Source organism: Falco rusticolus, chromosome 4 (assembly GCF_015220075.1).
Source record: "Falco rusticolus isolate bFalRus1 chromosome 4, bFalRus1.pri, whole genome shotgun sequence".
In the NCBI taxonomy this organism is placed as follows: domain Eukaryota; kingdom Metazoa; phylum Chordata; class Aves; order Falconiformes; family Falconidae; genus Falco; species Falco rusticolus.
Genome location: NC_051190.1, coordinates 13,355,117 through 13,382,144, shown reverse-complemented (window position 1 = coordinate 13,382,144; position 27,028 = coordinate 13,355,117). Strand labels below are relative to the sequence as shown.

The window sequence follows — 27,028 nt, the reverse complement described above, 5'->3', positions numbered from 1 at the left end:
CCAACTATTTTGAAGAACTGTTTCCCCTGAGCCAAGTTTTCCCCAAAGGACACACAAACCCTTTTTTTCCCCTCTCCAGTTTGAACGCTCAATCAAGTATACCTTTTTAGTTTTGGGGTATTTTATTGCAGCTCGATTAGACTGAGATCCCGCAGCCAGGACAGCAGTTGGGTCAGATCCCGTCAACTGTCTGCCTTCTCCTGGACCTTCTACACTGCTGACATCCGTTGTGGTTACCAAGCTGGCAGTGCTTCCTTCCTCTGGGACAGCCTGTGCGAGTTCAGCCTGCTGGGAACTAGCTTGTTTCTGTCTTCTCAGTCTTTGTGCTGAACTGGTCCGGTATCGAGAGAAGCGACTTTTTGGTCGGGGCCTGGAGGGTTTTGCTGGAGCTGGCTTAGTAACTGTTTTTTCGGGGACAGCATCCTACAACACAAACTGTCATTAGTCCAAGCACCTTTAAACAGCATTCCTTTCCTCTGCATACAGCATCAAGGATTGAGATTTATTTAATGACACTACTTGACTCATAAAATCTGGTTGAACTGTTTGTATTGGCTCATAAGATGGCTTTGGGGACCCTCCTACCGGCACATTATCATTTTGTCTGCGATATTCTTAAAGGGGTCAACCAGAACAATGGTCTTAAGGAAGAAAGCGGAAGCATGAAACTTGTCACTTGTCTCAAGGTAATTGCTCTTACTCCTGATCTGAGCTGACATGTATCATTCCAGGCAAGTATCTGGGCCCTGCCATGTAATAGGAACACATGCATCCATAGCAGACCTGGCCAAAAATCCAAAGAAAAAAGCAAAAGAATTCCTCAGTCACTGCAGTTATGAATCCAACTTAAGCTCACACCAGTACAGAAGGGGCCCACTCAGTGAAGGAGCTGGGCTTGTTCAGCCCAGAAAACAGAAGACTTGGAGAGACCCAATAGCAGTCTTCCTACACCCAGACTGAAACCTCCATCTGAGCTTGGTATAAGCTATTAAAAAGTCCTATCTTCGTCTTACCACTACTTGTGAAGACCGTCGTGTGTTCACCCCAGTACTGCTGTTACTGTTAGAAACATTTGAAACAGCAGCACTCAGTGCTGAACTTCCATCTTCAGTTTCAGGAGTCTCTGTTTTTATTTCGTCCAGCTCAGGAGCTTCAGAATTGATGTTGATTTCAGCATCAGTGCTGTTACGATCTGATGGTTGCTCTCGTCTCCTCTTTCTCTTTTCCAGGTTTTCAAACATGTGCATGATGGCTTCTACCTTCCTGTCTTCCCGGGACTAGAACACAACAGTAAACTTAAGTCAGCCTGCAAATTATGCACATAAAGAGGAGGAGGCAAGAACAGATATGGGATGCAGCACAGGAAGGAGAACAACTGCCAGAAAGGGGACAGAGAGAAGCAGTTCTTCTCAGATATTTGCATTTTTCAGCATGGCACATTTCCCAGAATAACAACATAATCATGTGTTCATAGAGTAACCAGAAGAACCAGACTTTGTTCTTAAATAGGACCACTTAGATACTACTGAGTTATATTTATAAAGTAGCCACAAGGAAATGCATAATTTTGAAGAACTAAAAACAATAAGAAAGAATAAATAGAGTGAAGAGACGACTTGGAAACAAATAGAGCTTCTCGCTAATGACCAAACATTAGAAGCAAATAGAACCCAGAGGCAACAGAAGTGAATCAGTAATTTGCAGCAAGTGTAACACCACACAAACTGACTAAAATGATCCAGATTCATTCCTTCCCTGATGTCAGGAGATCACCCAGCTCAAAAATAAAAGCTCCTGTCTAAGCAGCTTACATCGTGGATAAGAAAAACAGAATGTGAGAGAACAGAGAAGCAAAACAAAGGTATTTATTAGGTAAACAGATAGGACAAGAAATCTTATCACCTAGCTGGGTCAAGAAATAACTGGTAATTACGCATGTAAAAGGGCCACTACAATAATGTTGCAGTGACTGGCAAAAACCAAGCTGAATCAAATGAATTTTAAGAAGTAGGGTCAAGTGCCTTCTGAGACTTGTCAGGGAGGAGAAAGTACCTTAAAGCACACAGCAGTACGCAATCACAGCAGCCTTGCCTTTACAGTTTTCCATTCAAAAATATTCAGTGCACACCAAAGAAATCAGAGACTGGGACAACTACAGATACAGGTATTTACCTGGTGCCAAGTATAGAAAACTGAATCTCATTAAAGGAGATTAGCTGGTACAACCTACAGGAACAAGGCTTACAGGCTCATGGGAAACTAACACTTCAGTTAGTCATCTTGAACTATACTGTCCCAGGCAGAGATCAGCTTCCCTGCATTAAAACAGGTTCTTCCCTCCAAGCTTAAGGCCAGCGTGAGGGATGACTGCTCTTCTTCAAATTTCAATAGAAACTGACTGCTTTATCTTGCCTGTTCTAAAAAATCCATGAGATAATCCAATGATCTCTTCACTGGATGGCCCTTGGCACTGCGACTTGCTGCACTATTTTAATATTTAAAGCATTCTCAGGAAATTTACACATGGAAGTGTATTAGAGGAAGACAGGTGATTACAGTATTTAGTGAACAAATGAAAAAGAGGGAACTCCTAGCTCCAACATTTGTTGGTAAAAGGATGGGAGCGCTTTTTCTTTTTTAATTCCTTAGGTTTTGTTTGTTTGGGTGTGTGTGGTGTGTTAGCTGTTTTGGTTTTTTTTTTTTTTTTTTAATTTTTTTGAGGTTTTTTTTTTTTTAATTAATGAATTAAGTAAAGCCAGAACAGCTCCATTCACATGCATAAAACATTCCAATCCAGGGAGCAATCTCAGGTGCCATAAGAAGCACAAGAAAAAAAACCCCACAAACCAGCTCTCCTCAGTACAGAAGGAGGCTGAGAAGCAACTGTGTTATCAAAGGTCCAAGAGCACTAAGAAATAATTCAATCATGAAGACTGATTAAGACAACAACAATTTGGGAGCACTAAGGAATTTCGTAACAAATAACAAAGCAATTTTTGTTGACTTGTGGCAACAGTGCTGCTGGTGGTCTACCCCTCATTAACATTTGCCAATTGATCCTATCTTTTTCTGACACGGCAACATGTTTATGAGGCCATACAGGGAACAGATACATGTTAACAAACCTAACCCGCAAAACCTGTCAAGTTTTAACAAAAATCAGTTTCTGGTTCATCATATGATCTAGTTGAAGATAATCCCTGCTCACTGCAAGGGGGGTTGGACTAGATGACCTTTAAAGGTCCCTTCCAACCCAAACTGTTCTGTTTCTATATGGCTCCATAAATTCTTGTACCGGCAATAAGGAAGGGCAGCAGGAACATTAAGGGGGCACAATTACCTTTTTTGAATCTGGTGCCATCTCGTTAATGGTATGTTTTAGACTATAGAATAGCTCTGAAAATAACAGTTAAACCTTTCAAACAGGAAATAAATCTGTCATATACCTTCTAATCTGCAGCACCCTAACATAAATCCTGTGATGTGGAGTCAGCCTGGGTGCTTTCTGGGTTATGTGTTGGTTTGGCTTGTTTTTTTAAAAAATCAAAGTATTGAAGACCACTGACAGTTGGAATTAGCATTGGAAGAAGTGAGATAACCAACTCGTTGGTTATTTTGGACCTGTTGGTCACCGCATGAAGCAAGTCCTAAGGGAGATAATACCCAGACTGAGAAAAGTACTTGCCCGTCGGCTGTGGACCAAGACTCCCTGCTCATCTACAGGTTCTTCTTTCTCCCCTCGTGTCTCCTCCTTCTCTGCCACCTGAAAGAGAAGCCCAGACTTAGCATGTCAACAAAATCTGGTACTGTTTTAAAGTTATCAAGATTCCTATAGTAATCTAAGGTGGTACAGGTTTAAAAAAGGCCTCCTGCAGTTTCTGTTCTGAAGATCCCAGTGCTGCACTGGATCAGATTGCACACCACTGAATGATAAAAATATACATAAAAGTGTCGAGGGTTTTACCTCATTGTCACTGACTGCTGCAGGTACCTCAGGAACTTCCTCCGTTTGTTGACTGCTGTTCTCATCTGATGCAATGCCCTGCTGTTCCATTTCTAATTCCTTTCGACGAGCTTTTCGCCGGCGTGTTTCTGCCCCAATCAGTGTGCCTAAAACAGGTGGAGGTAGGTGTTCTGCAGCATTTGGGCTACGTTTCTGCACAGGGCAATTCCGGTTCCCCTTGTGACACGCACAGTCCACTTTATAGTTGCTGCTCCAAAACACAAACATAATTTGTGTCACTCTTCATTTCTCAAACCTTGTACAGAGACATTCAATGCATCTCCTACTAAACATCTCACCACGTGCCAAAGCAAGGACAGCAGGCTACCTTATGGCCTCTATTGTAGAATATGCCAGCAGAACTGGACAGAATAGCCGGAAAATGCAATTCAGTAGAAAACGGAGCAAAATGTAGAATGCGAGGAAAGGGCTGGAGGAAGATGTCCAGTCCAGGAGGGCAGTGGAGAGCTCCTGGGCGAGGTGAAGGACTCACCAGATGTTGTACTCATAGTCAAAGGCGATGGTAACCTCTGTGTCCTTGGCAATGGTGGCAACAGCATAGATGCACAGGTGGATCATCCCATCAGCAATCACATGACGAACCTTGTTAAACAAAGTAGAAAGAAACTAACATCTCCACAAGTTGCTCTTCTTACTTCCAAGAGGGAAGCCTCCTTCTGCAAAGCAGCTCTTATCTATTCCATGAATAATTATCCCTAATTGTCCATAGGGAAAAGCCTGCTTCACTGCTCTTGTCTCATCCCATGCTTTTCCTCTTACTTACACTACCACCTGCTTACCCCATCATTCTGCAGCCAAAGGAAAGCCATGAAAGAAACCTTTTCCTTCCAAAGAAAAAGCCTCATGTTCCCAAACTTTCTCATCTTCCAAGTATAAAGCATCAAGCAAGGAAGAGATGCAGAGAATTTACCCCATTTACTGCATTTTAAGTTTGAATATTCATAAAAAGAGAATGCACTGAGCTTGCGTACAACATGTATTTGCAATTACAGTGATGGTGAAGAGAGAATTTACCTCTGCATTTGGAGTGCAGGAACGCCTGATGAACCTGGCATCATTACCAAAGGTGCGGGCATCAACACACATTTCAACGCCATTGAACTTGGAGTAGAACAGCACAAAGGGATATGGCCTGGAGAAGTAACAGAACGTCTCAATCCTAAAGTACCCAGTTCCCATGGCACTTATAACAGGTAACCCTCACTTCATTGGAAGTGGCACTTCCATCAGCCCTATTGCTCTGGATGCTTATGCACTTCCATCATCACATTTTAACAGATCTACTTCAGAGGGGTTTGGTCCATAAGCAGAGCATCAAGCTGAGGTTGTATATTTGATTTTACATTTCTATGGATGGCACAGCTGACAAAGACCCTGTAAGTATGCATTATCCCATAGAGACACTAGCCTCTCTGTGCCATGATGCTCTCATACTAATCACTTCATAGTACTCTTACTTTTTGAAGAAATGCCCATTGACCTCGAATTGCTGTCGTAACATAACCTTCCCTCGATACTCAATTATAAGGGTATCTAGTGCCAAGTCTCTTGCTGCCCTCAGGATCTTCCGGTGCTTCTGAACCCGAGTCACCCTTCCCAGCTGCAGCTGTAACAAAAACCAGAGCAAAATATGAGAATTTAAACTAAAAGCCTCAAACTCATAAAGAATATTTTATCTACCTGATGAGAAAAATTAACCTAGTAGCAACACGCAGAAACTCTGCCAGGTGAATATATTGCTTATTCTGAAATAGTTTAGTAATGACCAATGACGTTGATAACATTAATCAAAAGCAAAGAGTATTTATTCCCTTCTTTCAACAGGAAGTCTCTCAAATCTATCAGACCAAGTATTTCAGTCCTGCAGCTAGGAGGCATAACCAGACCTGTCAGTTGCTGCTAACAGGGAACTGCTCTGCAATTGTGGCCACTTTCACAGCCAGAATAACTCAAATCTTCCCTAAATTGTGGGTTGTCACACATTCAGAGGAAAAAACTCAAGCTTTTCCTTCTGCAGAGGGTGGTAAACTCTAGTTAACAGGCCAAAGACTTAAGCTGGCAGTTTCTATCTCTATCCAGAAGCTTCTCTTCATCTACCTGCTCAATTACTGCTGTGGATAATTTTTTTTTTAACATGAACAAATACACTTAACTAAGTAGTGACAGATTGCTGAATCTTCTTCACGTTAAAAGTCTACAGTTCTATTACAATGGATTTTCACAACAATGTGTCTTTACAGCATGAAAACACAACATTCTTTAAGCACAGACATCCAAATACAATACATTTTATGGAATAATGGAAGGGATATTATGAGCACTAGGGCATAGGAAAGACTTCTATAAAAACAAAGCACTTTTCCTGCTTAACAGAGTGAACCTCTCTGCAAGTAAAAAATTATATAAAGATGGCTGGCTGCCTCACCACAAGAGCTGTAACTGCTCTTTCCTAAGGATGCTATTCATTGCTCATAAGGACCCAGTTTTGATACTCTTCCAGAGTGAATTGAGACATAAGTGTTCTTACTTCAGTAATAATGACAGTCATCTATCTAAATCAGAAGTAAACCACAAGATTATTAAAAGCAAGCTCCCAACTTTTCCTGATAAAATTCTATTGTTAGAAACAGCTACTGAGCAGTCTGCTCAAATGGATAAAAAACACATTAGCTTGAGAAGGCGCTCAGTCTGGACAATGACATTCTAACCTTGTGAAAATAAAGTTATTGCCTTAAACTCAGTGCCATGAACCAAATGAAACCCTTCGTACTGACCATATGGAAGTACTGAACCACAGATATATTTTTTTTTTTGTGGCAATCCCCTATGTGCTCTGAATAAAATCTCTTTGGGAAGAAGACTTCTATTGTTTTAATGACATTATACTGCAGATCTTGGATCACCCAGTAAAGTAAGATCTGACTTGTTGACCTCACTCACTCTGGTCCAGGGTAAAAGACAGCTTTATAGAAATACTAATTTGAAACCTAGGCAGATGGGAATAATGGTCTTGCTATTCCAGATCTCCTCTTTCGTGATATATCCAGTGCTACATTTATCATGTCTACAGGGTGTATCTCTTTTTCATACCACTGTATCTGCCAGCAATTGGAAAAACCTGTATGTATTGGAGGCTCTGAAAAGCCTTGCAGGGCGTTGTTCATCTCTTCGTATCCCAGGTACTGACAGGAGCTCACAAAGGATTCCCCAAGTCCACTGAACTGACATAAAAGAAATATTATTTCCAAACTAAAAAGCCACACTGCTGGCCCCAATTTCTGATCAACAAACCCAAGACACGAGTGAACTATGTGATAAGACTGTCTACATTGCTGAGAGCAGCGGTCAAATTATTTTAAAAACATTTGATATACTTTGTACTATCCAACAGTGGTAACAGAGAATGAGTAGATGGGACTAGATTTGTTACTGTGTGACAGGAGATAAGGAGATAAGTATCTGAAGTTAGATAAATTAGGACTAAGACACAAGTGTGTCTCCAGTTGAATAGTTTTGTTTCTATACTACCACTTTTTTCCTGTTATCATCAGTTTCTCATCTAAGCTGGCCCTATGCAGGAGTTGGACCAGATGACCTTCAGTGGTTCTTCCCAACCTAAATTATTCTACTCTATCAAATTCTCTCTCTTTCACAGATGCAAATTTACGTCTGGTAGCCTTCACTCTCACATTTGGCCCACGATGACTTGTATTATTGTTCACCTGATGGTGGAAAACAGCTTGGGGAGCACACAAGAATAAGGTGGGGTGGTGGGAGGAGAAGAGAGCCCATGAAGGAAAGAGAAGCCCCGCATCTGTAAAACTTAACAATTATGTGAGTTTGGTAAAACAGGAATGATCTTATAGCTTTTCTGGTAAGACCCTAGCTCAGCTTGTTTTCGTTCTCTGAATTTAGAAATATGAAGAGGATTAGCTGCCATGCTTTCATGTGTGAAAAGAACAAATGATTTTGCTCATGTCATAGGCTAGGGATTGCCGACTGCTAATCAGACAAAACTGTTCTGATATATTTGCAGAGCAACATCTGCATAATACTCAGTGGCTTTATTTTATAAAGGCCTTTTTTGCTCTTCACTTCAGAATGTGAAATCAATCAGGGGTTTGAGCTCAAGTCAGCAATTATCAGAGGCAACAAAGGGCAAATACTGACCCTGGATTTGGTTGTCAACAGCAGGCAGAAAAGTGATTTACAGCGTTCAGTTTGTCAAGCATCTGGTGGTAGCCAGCACTAAGATGATTCAATTAATGACATTTAACAGCTTTGTATTTTCACAAGTTTCCCTTTGCATTATTAGGATGGTTGAGAATTGGTTTATCCAAAACATTCCAATGATCCTGCATGTCCAACTCTTAACCCATCTTTCCCTACTCTTCCCAGCCTGGGGAAGCTTTTAGGTCACACTTTCTTCTCTCTCTCTCCCTCCCTCTCTTCTTCTTTTGTAAAGTATACACCTGCATCATTGTTTACTGAAGCCAAACAACTCTCTCAACTGTGAGAGAATGCAGGGCATACAAAACATTTTATTTCTGTGCCTTTCTCCTCCCTCCAGAGTCTTCATGGCCAAATAGAGCAGTTACAATACCCATCTTCTACACACAGCTGCTACCTGCGTATTGACCTTCTTAATTTATTTTTTTTCTAGCTCAAGGTACCTATTTCCTTATCTCCCAGAAAAGCTATTTTTATGTCCAGTAATGACATCTAGTTAAAAGACAACTGAAGCAAACCAAGAAGCCTTCTCGGTTTGACTAACAAAGATGAGACAAATGAGGGAACAAAAATATAAAGCACAGGATGAGAGACCATGCACTCCACACCTGTGCAGGCTATCATCCTTGCAACACTCCACAGCCATCTGCTGAGCAGAGAAAACATGGACATAAGAGCTGACAAGCAGCAGACTGGGACAGCCACCTGGTCTGTCCCCAGTATCCAGGAGGAACTACACAGCCACTAGACCCTTTATACTTTCCCAGCATGTGCAATGATAGGTACCTACCTACAGCTTGTTTAGAGTAACTGCAGCTCACTATGAAGTTTTGCAACTTTCTATCTTTCTGTTTCTTTGGGGTATATTGCATTTGGAGTCTTCTGATTAGGGATGCTGGCCACTTCTCCCTGTGGGAAAACCTATGTCTGTACAGGGAAGGCAGAGGGCAAGAGAGCATGACAAGAACAAGCACATTTAGGTATGATATCTTTTATAATCATTTGTCCTGCTGTAATCTATGAAGGTGATAAAAAGAAACAGCATATATTTTATTACTTATTTCAGGACTTTTCTTTAAAACTCATGTGAAGGAGATATATGAGTTTACATTTAGCCTCAGAAAATAGTAAGATTTCTAGAGAAGCAGAACTTTTTCTTTCCTGTACTTCCTCAGTTGCTCTCTTTGGGAAGGCTACTCACATAGCCAAGTAGAAGCGTTTCTCCCTAACCTTATTATTAATAAATCTTATTATTACTGAACTAGAGGCAAGAGTGGAAGGAAGTTGCGTTCAAAGTCCTCTTTCTGCACTCTCCCTTACTGACAATATCTGTGCTCTGCCTGATGTCCTTCACCTACATGAAAGCAGGGGCTAAGGTGGGAGGAAGCATGTGGACTTCAGAGAGCAGTGAGTCAGCTGATATAAACAAGAATGATTCAAGCACAAACATATACCTGATAGTCAGGTTTCTGACTCTGCTCCCCCTCTACAGAAGAGATGCCCCACATATGTTTTGGAGCCCATCCTTTTCAGTTGCACCTATCTCCATTCTCCTGGACAAGGAAGATGTCCTTGTCTGACCAAACTGAGTGGGAATGCTGCTCTCTGTTCAATAAAGCATGGACTAGATGAAATATCAGCTGAGAACAGTATTGGGGAGGACATAAACCACACAAACACATCCTCTTCCTGTTTCTCCTTGTCTACACGCATTCCATAAAGCTGGTAAAGCACTAATCATTGCACATCTTGGAACAGAAAATTTAGGGAGAGACAGCTGCCTAAAATCAATTGCAGTTGTGCAGTATTTGAAAGTCACCAGAGTCCAAATAGTCATCCAAAATATTGAAATAATTTTGAAAGTTTCTTTAAAATAGCTTTCCACACAACATGAGCTGGGGAAAAAAAAAAGAAAGAAAAAATACCCCATAGGACAGGAAAACTCAGCTGGAAAGCAGGAAATCTCCTAATCTCTAGCAAGTGACAGATCTGGTTCTGCCTCAAGCCATTCAGCGATTAAAAGTACTTACAGTAAAATACCTTGGAAGTATACCACAGAACTGTACAAAATAACCCCAGCTTAGCAACATCTATTTGGTTGAATGCAAGTGTTTCTGAATCTATCTTGGCACTGGCATCTCTTCTGTTCCCTTTTATATCAAATCTATACCTATTGGTCCGAAATTCTATGACCAGCTACGCTATTGCTCACCCATGCCTATGTTTAGAAAACAGAGGACCTGACCTACCCTACTTCTGTCGCAATGGTTCTTACCTGCATCTGGGACCCAATAACAGTATTATTGCAGGCCAACTCTGTTTTGTTGATTGTGTCTAGCATAGCAGTTTTGCCCACATATTCTTTGTTAGAATTTAGATGACGCTCCAACAAGTTCTGTACATCAGCGCTGTACTGGTTAGTAAAGGCTTCTTCGTACTGATCTGTCCAGAGTCGTATTCGATTCTCCCACCCTTCAGCTGTGTTTTCATCCAAGGCATGCGCTTCAGAAGGGGAATTCTGCAAACAACAAAGTGAATGGCTAGCACACAATGGGGAAAAACCTATCCACAGTGCTCTGAGTATACGAATATGCTACAAAAAAGGGCAAATCTATTCCAAGCAAAGAAAATGTCCTCATAACGAGGACACCTTTCTCTGAACCTTCATTCTCCAGAACACTGTACAACAGTGCCACTTTGGAGTCTACAGACAACTCTGTGCAGGACTAAGATGTCTTGAGAGTACTTGGCACTACATGGCCAGAAAAGGTTTTTTAAAGTCATTTATGAAAAATAATTATGTACATAGAAAAAACAAAGGAATAGAACAAACAAAGGCAAATAAATCTCATGTAGGCTTGTCCTACAGTCAGCCCACTCATGTCCAACATAATGCTATATGACGCTGACTGAATCCCAATCTTTGCAGTGACTGATCCAAAAATAGTTCTGAACCTTCTAGCTAAATGGTCATCAGGGTTTCAAGAAACTGAATGTAGAGCATAAGCTAATACCTGGACATTTAAAACTGCAAGTCCTAAGCAGTGTAAAGAAGAGAGGGCAAAATCAGGTAATCAGATTATACCATCTTGTAAGAGAGGGGAAAAAAGAAGCAGGTACTTGACAATAGTTTAAGTAATTCAATAAATAATATTCCAGGTTAGTAGCTTAACTGGCCTCATAAGGGACTGAGACATATGTGACAATGAGGTATTAGTGACAAGGACCACTAAAGAACAATCATTATTTCCATCACACATATTAAAAGCATTAAGTTTTCATGTATTTTTACCCTCTCAAGGCACTTGCATCCTATGGAGATAGGTGCATACAGACACACTACAGGATTGTCCTGTTTCCTCCGAGCCACCTCCTAGAAGGCACTGTCAGCTACAGTGTCTCTAGGATCACGTTTAGCTCAAAGTGCAAGTCCACGTTTTTTGCCAAACAAACTGTCTATCAGGTAGCCACACCTACCAGTATTGCAGAAAGTCAGAGATAAATATATCAATCCATCCATCCATAGTAAGAGGATGTGCAGAGAAATAATGCAACGCTGCTAAGGACTCCCAACATTAAACTTGTGTACTACTTTGATGCCCAAGCTTAAAACAGCTTTGATGCAATCAAATGATAACTAACAGCCCAGAAGAGTGGCCACAACCAGTCCTACATCCCTTACATCAAACACCCCACTCCCAAGTGTCATGAATCAGTCATACCTCTTGGAACTGGATGACAGTACTTTACAGAAAGCTATCTGAAGCAAAAGAAAGGTTCAAAGGGCAACTCTTGTGATACCCTTTTGAATAGGCCTGCTTGTGGTGCGTGATAAGGCTTAAGACTATTTTGAGGCTGGTCCCACAATCAGAAATCTCTCAGGCACACCAAGAGAGGCACAAAATACAGGGCAAAACCCCCACCACTACCACAGAGCGTTCTTAGTTCTACTCACCTTCATCCTCAGAGACTTTCGTGATCCCTCTCGAAAGGCCTGTCCCCCGAACAAGGAGAGATAGAGAGGAAAAAAAAACAACACTGAAGTATTACATATTTCCTCAGAATTATCATCCCAAAACCACACTAGATCTTGCTCCAACAGACCAACTCTTAACAAAAGGTGGCAAGAATTACAGGAAGACCCACACAAGAAACAACGGACTTGAAGAAAAAGACTCTGCAATGCAAATCCAGTGGAAACTACCAAAAAGCTTGACAGCCAGGACTTCTGAACTAAAAAGGCCTGCCTCATACTTAGTAAAAATCTCAAGATCAAAACCAAAACCGTCCCGACTAACCCCACTTGCTTTGACAGAAGAAAGGGCCAGCAACAAAATCAAACTGGTTCACAACAAAAAAACTGAAGTCCTCACATGGCTCCTGCTCCCATTTATTTAATCAGTGCCTACCAGAAGAACTTCAAGGGAAACCTAACCTGGGGAAAATCACGGTAAAGCTGGCAGATAATGGGAAAGAACCAGCTGCTCCCACACTTGCACTCTAATATATGCAATCCAAATTATTTCAGTCTCCAAACCCTCACAAACAAGACAGTGAAGTCAGCCCTCAACAAATGTTCATCACTACCTACATAGTTTTCCACACAGTCACTATCTCTGTCCCTGAAGAACAGCGCCAAGAAGCTCTGCAGCCCAGATTCCTTAATATAGCTTACTAAGAAATGCCACGCTCCCTTCATTTTTCATTCCATTCACAGACTGCCCCTTTCGACTGCAAGTGCTACTTCCCCAAATCCTAGTAGAGCAGAAGGGAAAATACGTAATTGAGTCCAAGCTCTGAGCATGAATGGACAGCACTGGACAACAATTTTTAAACCAACAGCTTGTACTCTACCGGGTCACAAATACAAGGCATCACATTATTACACCAGAAAAGAGCAATTCCTGAAAGGACAAAAGTTTCTTGTCTACTGCCAGCTTGTCAATCTGCTCTCAACAATACTCCACACAACATTTGGTAGGGACTGCAGCAACCTTGTCTCAACTCCACACACCTTGATCTTTTTGGCTTTTGGAGCAGTGCGAGCTTTTTCTGTACTTCTCTTCCTCTTCTTAGGTTTGCTTCTACGGACACGGTTGACAGTCAGCGTGATGCTTGTAGGGGTGTGCTGCGTAGCTGTGTACAGCACCGTAGAGGGAGAAAGTTCTTCATCCCAGCTCTCAGTTGCACTGCTGTCCCCACCTACAGAGAACAGTGCTTCGTTAGCAACGTTTTTATTCATCCCAGAGAGCAGCTTACTCTTATGTCCATTTTCATCAGACAACTTGATGATCCTGCATAGCTCTTCCCTGAGAAAACTACACCACCTCAGTTTTCCCACCCAAACTGGGAACAGGTCTCCCAAACTTCTGGCATCTCACAGAATGGCACTGTTGAACATTTCCCTTTTCACAAGATAATCTGATTTTCCCCAAGAGCTAACTGAGGTGAGGCAGAAGGAAAGGAGAAAAATCTCGCTGGCTGGGAGACAAAGAACGTTAGTGGGCACTGATCACAGTTAGACAACTACAGCAGCCAAAAGACAAAGATCTTGCAGAAAGAAAGCAAAAGTCACTGTTGTCAGAATTACAACCTCAAGCTCACCTGACACGTTGTCCTGCTTCCGGCGGCGGAGTCTGATCACCTTCCCCCTGCTCATTCCTCTGCCAAAGGAGAATGCACAATTGAAGCTGGTTTGTAGGAGTAAAGTCACTTGAAATTCAACAGGATGTCACAAGATGCGTGCCCTCAGTGGGGCCCAGGATGATAAGAACATCGATTTAACATCCTCATCTCCACTCCTGGTGCCACCAACACTTGTCAGGCTGACAACGCAAAGGAGGAGGGTCAATACTGGGTAAAGCACTGGAAAGAACGCTCCAGTTAGCAAAAGGAAGTCTGTCCCACAGCCCAAACGTGACACGGTTCGGTATGAGAAATCAACACAAGGAGCAGTCCAGATCTGCACTGCACCAAAGCTTACCTGCACTTTTCACACTTGAGGAGGAAACCATCTTGGGAGACACTGCAGTGGCACCAAGTGGGAATTGATTCTCCTTCTGAGGAGCTCTCGCTGTCCCCGGAGTTCTCCTCATCAGGTGAGTGCAGGCCATTCAGTTCTGCACGAGGTATAATGGTCTGGACAGGAGGAGAGGCTGGCGGCGTTGGAGGAGGAGGGGCTCCATAATTATGATCCTGAAAATGAGTATTTGCAGTACTACTTTTAACATGAAGATATGATGCCTAGAAAATGAAGTTCCAAATTCACAGTTCCCAGGTTATTATTTAACAACCAGTGTAAAAAGTAGTCTGAATTCCTCAATCTACCAAGAAAGTAAAGCAGTAAACTCTGAAAGATGTGAATGGTTTTCTTATGCACCAATGAATTAAATTAAAAACCTATGAAAACAGCTAGGCTACTTTGACATAAACAGTTGCACTGCTAATAATCCGAGATGACATCAGTGGCCAGACATTGGACCCAGTTGCCCAGAGACATTGTGGAGTCTCCATCTGCTGAGATTTTCAAAACCCAACTGGACATGGTCCTGGGCAGCCTGCTCAAGCAGAGTCAGCTTAAGCAGAGGGGTTGGATTACATGATCTAAAGAGGTCCCTTCCAACCTCAATGATTCTGTGATGTCCTGTTCATTCATAGTTTCAAGCCATGCTCCCACTCTTCCTGACTGTTCCTTCTTTCTCATAATTATAAGTTACCAATATGGAAATCTGCGCAGTTGAAACAAGTATAAATAGTGCACAATAAACGAAACAGGGCATAAAATTACCACCAGGAAAATATTATATATTCATATATATTGATACTTCAGTTAAAAATCTATCACCTAGAACACTAATAAAGCTTGCAATAGAGTCTGCAGGACGTCACAAACAATAAACACACAAATGCAGTACGTATGGCAGAACTCGGCTGTAACTCAGTGTTCCCTAATAAATAAGCCAAAACTCCTAAGGCTTAACAGGCAAAGAACTATGGAACAAGGAGAAAAGCGTAAAGTAGACAGTAAAGAGCTGATTCACTGCAGAGAGAGTACTCACTGCGTAAGGCAGCCCGCGATAGCTGTGTTTCTGGGTGGCCCCATAGCCGTGGCTGGAGTACACATTCTTCTCACTGACAGCTGGACTAGCTTCCACAGACTCTGGGCTGCAGAAAGGGCCAGAAGTAAAACCCATCAATACAACATCATTTTTTTTAATGCCAGTATTTCACTGCTCCTTTCTATTCAACACATGAGCTCAAAATGAAGAAATTTCATGAAAGTGAGGTGTTAGGTGCTTCACCAGGCATCATGTGTGCAGAAGTTGTACAGGATGAACCTGCTTTCAGAGGGAAGGAACTGAGTAAGGGCCACCCTGGATAAGTCATTAAACTGGGTCTCAATCTGGGAAGTTAAAAAGATAATTAGCATGTAAGCTCAGTTTCCTTATAGTTGAGGAAGCTGGGTCTGATTCAGCATTCACATCTGAACTCAGCCAGCCTAATCTCAAAGCCACTGAACAGTACTGCCATTTTATCTCTGCAACAGCTTATTTCAAATAGCAGCTAAGCAGCTTTCCTGCATCTGCACTTGTTTCCCTCTCTCAGACACTAGTTGTTAGCTGAGTCCAACATCCTGTGCTAAAGTCTGCATGAAACCTGCAGCTGTCCTGGCAGCAACTACCAGGAGTTGGAGATACCTGTTACAAAGAGGCAACAAAATTCATGACCTGGACAAACAGTGGCCACAGACAAACCAGATTCGCCCTGTGCTTTCCCTACAGCAAGGTGGTGTGCAATGCGCTCACCAGGAAATTTGCTGCTGAGGTACAATGCACTCTTCCACCACACGGTGGTGAAAAAAAACCAGCTAAAAATGAAAGGTATATCCTTAGCAGAAAGCTGCAGAAACCCTACTCAAGAGAAGAGACAGCTGCAATTCAATGCAGGGAATGTTAGATAATGAGGCTACAGACAGAGTACCAGCAAGGAACGCACTGTCTGATACAAGCAGAAGATACAAGTCAGCTAACATCTGCACAGATTGCAAGTAGGGCCCATTATCTGAACACAGCAGAATATTACTGAATCACGTCTGCAGGTGAAATCTTCAAAATTATAGTGTGAAGCTGAGCAAGCAGGAAATTAAAATATAGGAAAGGAAAACTTTACCTTGGACCTTTGCTGCTCTGGTGAGACCTCGCAGGATTCTCAGCGGGTCCTACATTGTCAGCGTGAATCAGGCAGTACTCGGCCAACAACGGGCACTGGTCATGTGTGGGACAGTGTTTAGGCACCACCCAGGAACACTAACCTCTGGTGCCCTTTGGACTTCCTATTAGCTGTTGAAATCTCTGCTGCACTGAAGTTTGCCCCACCCTGCCACTAAACCCAATACTTCTGAGCTTCGGGCTTATTCTGGAGTAAGGTGGATCTGTCTTTGCAACATAAAGGAGCAACAATTTACTGTACAAGAAGACCATAAACCTATGCAAACCGCACTTCTGTAGCTCAGGATTTTGGAGCGTGTCATGATAAATTCAGTTGGTTTTCAATGTAACTACAGCCAGAAAAATTGTCAAAAGCAGGAGACAGAGGTGGCAATACCTCTCAGAGGACATACTTCTTAATAAAAGGTACTGTGTAGAGCTTGCCACATAATCCAGACTTGCTGGATCTTTGCAACAGTCCTTCAGGGCTTCCAGATTGTACCCAGAGTAAAATCCATTCAGGTTTAACTGTATTTTCAGAAACAGTATTAGAAGGAAAAGAGCCCAAACAGCCTAAACAGGAGTTCTGTCCTCTGTCCAAGTCACCTACATTCCTAACTACAGTCAGCCCAGAATACCAGCAGTGCTGCCGCAAGCATTAGCAATAAAACTTCGAGATTGTTGGTGCAACGGTGTCCAGGGGCAACCACGTCGGGGCCCACGCTTCCTCAGCAGCAGCCCGCCAAGGAGCTTCAACAACTTCCAATATGCAGTCAGACTAACACAGCAAAACTACTCTGCAGCCTCCGTGTCACCCTCAGATGAACACAAACCCCATCAGCATTTTCACCTCCCCTCTGTGTCAGAGGTCAGGGGAAGATGCTAAAGCTCAGCCTGAAAAGAAGGCCTGCTAGTTTTTCCTTTTACCTTCCCACTGCCTTCGTGATGCACAACTTTGAAATCAACTCCTTATAAGAGACAAGAAGCTCAGGCACCCCAGACCAGACTTCACGCATCAAACTAGTAGAGTGTCAAAGGAGAAGTGGGAGTTAGCCTTAACTTTTAACAGACTCATGAAGGACACTTCAGCAGTAACAATGCATCAATGCAAAGCCTGGAGAACAAAGTCTTGGCATTCCCAGTTTTTAGAAAACAGGCAGAGAAACCAATTCAGAGATCTTCAAAAGCCTTTTTTCAAAGCACTCCAACCTAGCCTCAAGATGGACCTACAAATTTCTTACAACCAGGGTAAAAGAAAATGCTTTGCAGAAGGTTTACAGATTAAGTCTTTTTGGTATTTAAATGTTACAAGGGACATGCGTAGATATATCTGGCTCTCCTCGGCTTTCAGAGCTGAGCATGGTAAAAAGTGCCTAGTACATGAGTAAACTATTTAGCACTCTCTCTCCTGTCATAAACAGTTTAAAATTCCTGCATGTTGAGTCTTTAAAGTGCTGGTGTGGGAGATGCATGGTGACAAGCAATACGGAATGTTAAAACTTGAAAAGTGAAGGATCATATACCCACTTGCAGATGAGTGACTGACTAGATTCTGACTCCCTGTTTAAGAACAACATGTGAAAATATGAGCTTTAGGATGGAATGAAGCATCACAAAGAAGAATACCTAGAATGGGGCCAGTGCCAAGACATACAAAAAAGAGCATTAGCAGTCTTGCAGAGAGTGTGACTGTGTAGTCAAACTCTGCATAGTCTAATCAGGGCAAGATGGAAGGGACAAACAATGATTCACACACTGGCCCACTGCTCTTACAGCTCAAAATTAATAGTCTGCAGTGATATCTGTTCTACACTGATCAATCTGACATGCAGGTATTCGCACAGTAAGTACCTTTAAATAATACATAGGGGAAATCCATCTCCAAAATGCCCTTTGTAAATTTTTGTAAAGCGATGCTACAGTCCATATTTCAAAGAAGGATGCAAGAAAGCATGAGGCAGAAGCACACAGAAATATCTTGAGTCCTCACTCTCACCCCCGACAAAAACATAGTACTCATCCCAGCTGACATCATTTTAACAAGGGTTTTAAGAAAAGATCACAACGCAATATTTTTTGAATTTGAAATGTTCCTGACTCCTGCAGAAGCAGTGTCTTTTAAAAAAATGGTAAAGTCCCTGCAACAGCCCTCAGAGATAGGACTGCGGTGACAGCCTTGTACAGGGCCCTGCGGTGGGGACCCTGAAGGATTGCCCACTGAGGTGTGCTTCTTGGAACCTGCTCAGGGGCAGAAATGAAACAAAGGTGTCTACAAAGGCTGATGCTGTCTCACCTCTCTGGCCAAGCTCCAAAGGAGTCCAAAAATCACTCATGTAAGATTGGTACTGAGTCCAAGCTAGCAGGCTCTGCTGAGAGGGAGGCTGAGCACACTGATCCTTCATACAACACAGCTTTTGGAAAAGGAGCTGGCTTGTACCTTTGCCAACATCAAGCATGGGTACAGCAAATGCACAACTGCCTGCACTTGAGTACAGATTTACTAGCCAAGCTGATACAAAACCCATGACTGAGTGCCTCATACTGTTGGAATTCTCCTTTTCCCCATCTCCTGTGTGAAACTTACCGATTTCCATAACATTGCATTTGTTAAACGCTCAAGAGTCTGTCTCTGTGTTCACCTCTCACACTGCTGGGGACCAGCATCCCCTTTCTCCCAAGTGGAGAAAGGACTGGCACTGATCCTGCAGCCGCACTCCAGGGCAGCCCTCTGACACCCTCCCCTCCTCCACGGGGTAACACTCACTCTGATCCTGCAGCCATGTCGGAGTAGGACGTATCTGGTGTGGTGACTCCCAGCGGGATTGCAATGCTCATGACGCCCGTCGGGGATCACGGAGTCCAGAGGGCAGCGACTGGCCGCTCCGAGGGCGGAGAGGAGCCGCAGAGCCTCGGCCGACACGTCACGGACATGGGGAAACCTACCAGGGTAGAAACAAAGCATTGCATCTCTGTTACAGGATGAGGTCTCCCTGTACACCCCTGAAGGTGGCTTTCACAGCAAAACAAAAGGAGAAATAAGATTTCCATCAGCAACATGCCGCATCATTTTGACTTCATTTTCATAAGTGGGGCCAGGGAAGAGGTAGACGGTAGTACTTTGGTGGGGTTTTTTTACAGTCCTGGACCGACAGGCAGTGAGCTGCTCTGCCATAAAGCCAATAATGATAGTTCCCCCCTCCCCCAACTAAACATAGAACTAATTATCCGATAAGCAACCTATTAGCTCCCGCATATAAGCAGCAGCTGTCACCTATCACCCACAGCCCTCCATAAGCATTCCCTAACTCCTTTCCCAAGCAAGTTGCGGGCAAAGCCCCATCTGGGAGGACAACGGGAGGGCCAAGGTGGACTGAGCTGAGACCTCTCGCTGGAGATCAGCTTGTATCTGCATTCACCAGGCCCACCGCACAGGCGAGCGCTGGCAGAGGGGCTATCCCCACACCACCGACAGCCTCCCCTCGGCAAGCGAGGCCCATCCTGGATTCTGCAGCCATTACTCAGTCCGACTTTCCAAAATCCCAGCTGACACCTCCCGGCGGCAGAGCCACGTCAGATGTCTGGGCGCTGGCGTATAGGCTGCTCCGATGAGGAGCACGGCAGGGCCATGGGCTCGGCGTGGGGAACCGGGGTGAGTCACGGCAGCATCACGGGGCGCAGCCGCCGGCCGTGCGGGGCTGGCAGGGAAGCCTGTGCCCAGGCTCCACCTTTGCTGCTGACCGCAGCGTTTTGCTAAGGCAGCGAGCAAAATCACCGGTAAATGCAAACTTCCAAGGGTCAGATAGCAGGTGGAGGTGAAATGGGATCAGCTCCTCGTTATGTAAATAGCCTCAATAACACAGACGTTTGTAAAGCAGCTATTATTCTATGCAGCTCTGAAGAAAACCCCTATGATACAGAGAAAGGCTGTGCTTCCACACATAGCAAAGGTAGCTCCAAACCCCAAGAAAAACGGTGACAATTTAGCCACCCTCTCTGCACATTAAACTTTAAGGGCAGCCTTGAATAACTTTCCACAGTCTTTCCTCCAGCAGCGCAGATGAGCCAGCCTGCCCTTGCAGCCAGCCGTCACATGCTCCCTGGCATCTCAGCTGCTCTGCCAGCAAACCCTCCTGGGCTACAGAGAGGCTGCGAGCCAAGTTTTCCAGTGGGTAGTGAATTTCTCACAGGGAACTGCCTTTGGACGCCATAGTCCAGCCATTGTTTAACACATAAAAAAACCCCCAGAAACACAAAAACACACACTCACTACAAGGGCAAATGAAGGAAGGCTGAAAGAGTCAGAAAGTTTAAATACCACACACTATATTGCCTTTTCTTGTCTTAAAAGGAAGGCCACTTCTCTTAATACAAGGAAATATTTTCCTTCTTCAGTATACATCCCTAAGAGAAATCCTTCTGATAGTATGACAGGCATACAGTGAATTACAGAAATAGCACGTAAAGATTTCTAAGTGGTCTGCGGCAATTCCCTGTTATGCCCCAAAGCAACAGTCTCACGGGTAGGTGGGAGATGAAAAAGAAAACATGCAGGACTAAGCTCACAAGCAGCTCAAACCCAAGACAGCTCAGGTGTCCTTGAGTGTATTTTCTGGAAAAAGAAAAAGAAAAGGACCTTTAGGAAGTGTCTCATTTACCCCTTCTCATGCTTGTGACAGAACTGATTTCTGTACTGACCCCAAATGAGACAAACTGCTGCTAAGATACAGCTAAAAGCTACAGACATCAATCCCTGCTTCAACCCAGAGTCACATAAAACTCTGGCACAACGTTAAAAGAAATAGGACAAGTTTCTCACTGTCTGAAGCACCCTTCCGTTTTAAGGGACACAGAAAACTCCCCCACCCCCACCCCTGCCCTTATTGATCTCTTGCTTTTGCCATGACCATACCCAGCTGGCAGCAGCCCCAGATTTCATCAGGACAAATTCCAGCCTCTCGCCTGCTCGTGACTCAGCAGAACCAGAGGATTTCAGGTGTGGCTTCTGGACTTGAGTGTCACAAGATATCTGGTCAGTCCTGGGGTAACTGGGACAAGTTTTCAGCCACTTCTCATAGGAAACTCTCTTTCCATCAGTGCTGTACAAACACTGTTGTACAAATGGTCCGCTAACTCCCACTTTTGGGAGAGATTACCGGAGAAACATGAAACACCAAACAGAAAGGTTAGACAAGGCGAATTCCAGTTCAGTCACTTTCGTGTTGACCTAGCAGTACTTGCCTAACCACCACCCATGCTCAGATTTTGCTGTTTGTTGCTGCTGTTTTATGCACACTTTCAACCCTGACAATGTAACATTCAAAACAAATTGCTGAGACTGATCTCAAGTGCTGTCCAAGACCACATCACCTTCAGGCTAGATTACAGGCTGGTCTTCATGAAACTTGGCTTGCTAACACCCAAAACATTAGCCTGTACAGAAAATACTGGGGTTGACATCAAAATGTTCACCCATCGAACTGGCAAACTTCCTGTATATACAATCTCCAAGCTCCTCCTAACCTCTCCCCCCAAAAATATACAGTTGTAGAGGAGAAAAAAAGTCACACCAAGTTCTCTCCAAAGTTTTCCTAAAATTCAAAGTCTTAATGCAAATTTGATGAGTTTCAGACCACAGCACAAACCTATCTCCCTTATGATACAATTCTTGAAGTCAAATGGAAACAGGAATTTTGAAGGCCTAACAGGTAAATAATACTTAGCTGGTTTTGAAAATGCAGGATTTAAAGATATTTCCCCCACCACCACTTTCTGCATCTACGAGCCTGCCTCCTTAACCAGTCATACCAGTATAAAGACAGCTGGTCTTCCCCAGCATCATCAAAACAGCCCAGACGAGCATCCACCCGCACAGCCACCGCAGTGTTGGGATCCCCAGTTCTCGCTCGGCACAGGTCACACACCAAGGGGCTCACTCAACTTCAGACCAAAACCTTAAATGGTTGCCTTAGCTAAATGGTAAATATAGGCTATTCAATTATTTCATGTAACATCCTGTATCAACAGAAAGGACTGTAATAAATCTAAGCTGGCCAAGTGAAGGTTCTGCAGCACCTGCTATAACGCTGAATTTAATTTTCAAAACTCTGTTTAGGATGCAACAGCCACAGCACTGCATTGGCTCACTTCCACAACCACTGCCATCCATGTTACAAATAAAGTAGATGCAGAAAATTCGCTGCTGGAAACTCTTTTCATTACTTGTGGTGTTAAAGTCAGTATTAACAGGGACAGTCAAGCATGATCAGTCAAACAGCTCACTAGAGCTTCCTCCTTCAAGATGTGGTTGTTACCGTTTTCACAAGTGTCCAGTCTCACAGACACCTCTGGGCACCCGTGGTGCACAACACTTGGTGATAAACTACAAAATATTTGTGAGTGCCATGAAAAATTTACCCTCCGTCAAAAAACCCTGGACACAGCCTCACAGACTGCATGTGTTACCTTAATTCAGATGCCCAGACTCCATCACCATTTGGTGCTGCTCAGGTGATGCTATACAATCTCAGGGGGGACAAAGCACTCCCCCTGCACCCTGCCACAGACTCAAGGGTAAAGCAGTCACCAAGCAGGGGGAGGACAGAGAGATTCAGCCTGTTTCTCTGCAGCACAGTGCATACCTCTGAGTCCGTGTCCACAGAGGACTCAAAATATTTTAACATTGTGCATCCAGTATCTCATGCATTGCCAGGAATGATAAGAAGGTAACACACTACAAGACACATTATGGACAAACTGAGAAAAGCTTTTCTGATTATACGTAACTTCTAAATGCGTGCCAGGCCAGGGAGGACAGGGAAATCCCCTCTGCCTGCACTGATGATAACTTCTCACGCATCTCTTGTTCGCAGATAGCAAAGGACAAACAAGCGCTTCCCTTTATCACTCCCCACACCTCTGAACAACTCCAGTTACTGAAGTCCCAAAACTAGATGAAGACCTGAGACTTTTGATAACCCAGGATTACTCGTGTCCAAATGATAACGGCCAAATGATAACTTCTCCATGCGCAGCAACAGGCCTACAGGTCACCTATGTAGGATGAGCTCCACATATAAGAGTTGCATATCTTTAAGCTCCCAAGCCATTACCAGTCACATCAAATTCAAAGCATGTTTTTCTCCTGCATCTCAGACTGCCACAGGCGAGAGCCGGTGGCAAACTGGAAATAGTAGCTCTGCCATGCAGCCTTCCTTGGCATCCTCTCCATCAATCTCATCTGGGACAGAGCCAGCAAATTCTGACCAGTTCATACTTATGCTGTCATCTGCATCCATAGCAAACCACTCTGCAAGTGGAGCAGTATAAAAAGCATTAGCAGGCTTACAGATCCTATTCATTCATCTTTTCCCTGGGAAATTTCAGAGTAGCAAAAATCTATGGGAGATCTAATGTAAACATGAAGCGCTTCAATTACCATACTGAAGAAGTCCCCTCTCATCAGCCAGTGCCACCCAAATATGAATGCAGTCCACATGAGTCCAGTCAAGCACTGCCCATTCTTAGCTGCACACCCATCAACCTCATAGCAAGGGCAGATTCTCACAGAAGGACAAGCACCTTTAGTGCAAACAGATTCAGATCAAGGGGTTTTGCATTTAAAACAGCTAGCTCAAAAAAAAAAAAAAAGCATCAAATTCTCAGAATTTCAGATGTGTTGATTTATAAGGACACCTACAGAGAGGCAGGAGCAGAGCGGACAGATCCTCGTCATTTAGCTCCAACTTACTCTAAAACATACAGATTCCTAAAAGTACTTGAATTGTGCCTCAATCTACCAGTTCAAATGCTTAGCTTTGCTCTGAAAACAAGCTGGGTTCACTAAGCAGCAAGGAAACAACTGTGCCAGTTTTGAAAAATGAAACATTGACATGAGTATTTACTACTATCATTAGTACCATACATCATCTGCTAGCCGACTGACAAAGCAAGACAGCAATCCATCCATCCCACAGGGTCTGGGAGTACTCAGTCCTAGTCCACAACAGAAAGGATCAAAGTAACAGGCAACACAAATATTCATTACTAGCTATATATGCATACCATGACAACCAAACTATTGACAAATCAAGTGCAATGGTTAAAAATGCATCTGTCTTACAGCTTTCTTAAGACTCTCTCCTGTTTTATACATAAGCAACTATATGCAAAAATAAATGCTTGCATGTAAACCTTTGGTTGAGAGTTCATCTCGCTCTCTGGGATGTGGAGAACAGTGATAAACACCAACAAGCTCTTAGAAGAAGAATAACAGCATTTTAAAATCGTTACGCATCAAAAAGCAACAACCTAGTGAGACCCGATCCTGCTCACCATGCTGCACAAGACCTTGAGTCAAGGATCGGGGAAAGGCATGACTGTGGCTTTTAGGACACGGGTGACCTCAAACACTGTTTGGTATCCATGGGCCTATGCATCACTCAAGTTGTTCCATGCAAGATATGAAATTATATTAACTATTCCCATTATTCTTAAAGTACTTCATGAAAGCACTAGAACTACTCAACACATGTCCTAAAATACACCTAAGCTAAAGTCAGCATGATAAAACCATTCAGCGAAGGCTATGTAAGCCACATTTAAAATGCAAGTTAAACTAATTTTGATAAATTTTGGTAAACAGCTGGAAAATTTAGTGGTTTAAGCTATTTTAAGATTATTTTCATCATGTCCAGCCATGGGATTCCATAATTTTATCTGATGAAGAAAACATCAATTTTAGTTAAACTCCTCTTCAAACTACACCCTAAGGGACTACAAACTATGACAGTGAACGACTGAAGGAAATTAACCATCAAGCAGAGAATTACGAAATACATAGTCAAGTATTCTCAGCAACTGACCCAAAACTGCAAAGATTACTTGGAAAAGCAAAAGAATAACCTCAAAACTTTGCTGCTGCTTCAGCAGTCAAGAAATGATGCAAAACCTCTTTGTTTTGCAGACAAAAAAAAATAATTCTGTATTTTTTTTTTTTAGTCACTGAGAATTTCACTAAGAATTCACAAGAAATTCACTAAGAATTGTGATAAGAAATAGAAGAAAAATTTAATAAGAGATAAAGGAAGGGCAGATAAGACTTTGCCTCCAGAAATACTTTCTACTGGACAATTCAACCACATTCTTTACAATCCAAGACACTCCGGAGATGGAAGATGTCAGGCAAGGGTTTGTTTGGACTTTCTTAAAACATCTAATTTGTACCGTGAAACCTTACTGGAAAGTTTAATTTATATTGATTTGAAATTGGTTGAAGAGTCATACGTAAGGATAATTCCATAAACAAATACATGCCAAATTAGAAAGGGGAAGCAAATTACAGAGTAGCAGTGATCCGTGGTAGACCAAATTATTCTGAGGTATGTTTATGGAGAGGTGGCAGGCAGACACCAGGAAACTTTGTACCCCACGCTGATGAGAACTAACTGCATTAGCGTGGTCTGCACACAGTCTGCTGAGCAGGACAGTGACAGAGATGATGTTTTAAAGGAATAACAACTTCAGCGTCAAGGGAGAAGGACTATCCTAACCAAGAACTTCATATCAAAGTCCTCGTAACTTTAAGGGCCGCGAACAGAGAAATGCTCAAGAAAACTTCACAAGGTAATACTTTCGAAAGTCTAGCAAGCTATATGAAACACCAACACCTTAAACGTGTTAATCAGCAAAATAAAACTTAAAGAATAGTGGTAATAGTGGAGAAATTCAGAAAATCCCACAGGCTCAGAAAGAGTAATTGTTGGTCCTTTTCTATGCTAAAACCATCGTTTTACACCGCCACTATCTCACAGCATAACAACTCATCGGTGAAGAAGACAGATTCTTCAAACACTGAAGCACTTAAAATGAAATTTTCAAAAATGAAAGGAAGGCAGCTCCCTGAAAACACTTCTATTTTTGCAAATATGTTTTTCTGTTCTTTTCTGAAAGACATAGAGCAATCACAGAATAGAATCACAGAATCACTTAGGTTGGAAAAGACCTTTGAGATCATCAAGTCCAACCATTAACCATGGATTTCTAATTAAAAATGGAATGTATGTTTAACAATGGATTTCCATTGCATTTCCCATACAAGAGAAAAAATAATTACATATAAGCCTCACAGAAATGATGAAAGAATGATTACTGAAGTAAATGAAACAGGAAAGAGGAGGAACATCCCTCTTTTCTTTCAGTTCTACAAACTTTTGTTTTGGGACAGTCACAGGGGAAAACTATTCTGCAGCCAGGGTAACACATCCTAATGGCTGTGCCAGTTCTATACTGCAAGTTTGTTGCTCTCATTTCCCATGGAGTGAAGAACAGTCACATGTCTGTATGTCATAAAAATCACAAAAATCACCAAAAAAGGTGCAGAACTGATATTCTGAGATTAAGAGCTTGACAACTAACCTCCAGTGAATCCAGCTGTGGCAGCTGATGTTACTACTGCGACTGCCCCCTCTAAGCCTTTGCCAAAACAGCTGGCAGGAAGGAAATATTGCCATGTCTCGTCAAGTGCAGTTGATGCCAAGATGACAGGACTAAAATCAGCAGCTGGTAAAAT

At 42.8% G+C, this 27,028-nt stretch overlaps 1 protein-coding gene across 5 annotated transcripts in view; it reads right to left on the bottom strand.

Annotated features, from left to right (window-relative positions):
* SETD5 (SET domain containing 5) overlaps window positions 1-27,028 on the bottom strand; it is a 66,144-nt gene that overhangs the window by 20,328 nt on the left and 18,788 nt on the right. For 2 of the 5 annotated variants that reach the window (XR_005103884.1, XM_037385282.1), the window contains exons 1-14: window positions 19,226-19,396; window positions 15,313-15,418; window positions 14,238-14,449; window positions 13,859-13,917; window positions 13,269-13,456; window positions 12,210-12,248; window positions 10,530-10,772; window positions 5,482-5,630; window positions 5,039-5,156; window positions 4,497-4,606; window positions 3,965-4,211; window positions 3,686-3,763; window positions 1,014-1,277; window positions 103-423 (exon numbers count right to left, since the gene is read on the bottom strand). Coding sequence is in view for 4 of the 5 variants with exons in the window: in XM_037385282.1 (XP_037241179.1) it covers window positions 103-423; window positions 1,014-1,277; window positions 3,686-3,763; window positions 3,965-4,211; window positions 4,497-4,606; window positions 5,039-5,156; window positions 5,482-5,630; window positions 10,530-10,772; window positions 12,210-12,248; window positions 13,269-13,456; window positions 13,859-13,917; window positions 14,238-14,449; window positions 15,313-15,418; window positions 19,226-19,296 (2,205 nt within the window). In the remaining variant the exon portion in view is untranslated. Of the gene's footprint in view, window positions 1-102; window positions 424-1,013; window positions 1,278-3,685; window positions 3,764-3,964; window positions 4,212-4,496; window positions 4,607-5,038; window positions 5,157-5,481; window positions 5,631-10,529; window positions 10,773-12,209; window positions 12,249-13,268; window positions 13,457-13,858; window positions 14,080-14,237; window positions 14,450-15,312; window positions 15,419-16,423; window positions 16,532-19,225; window positions 19,401-27,028 lie in introns of those variants that run through there. The other 3 variants (XM_037385283.1, XM_037385285.1, XM_037385284.1) reach the window with 3 other exon arrangements.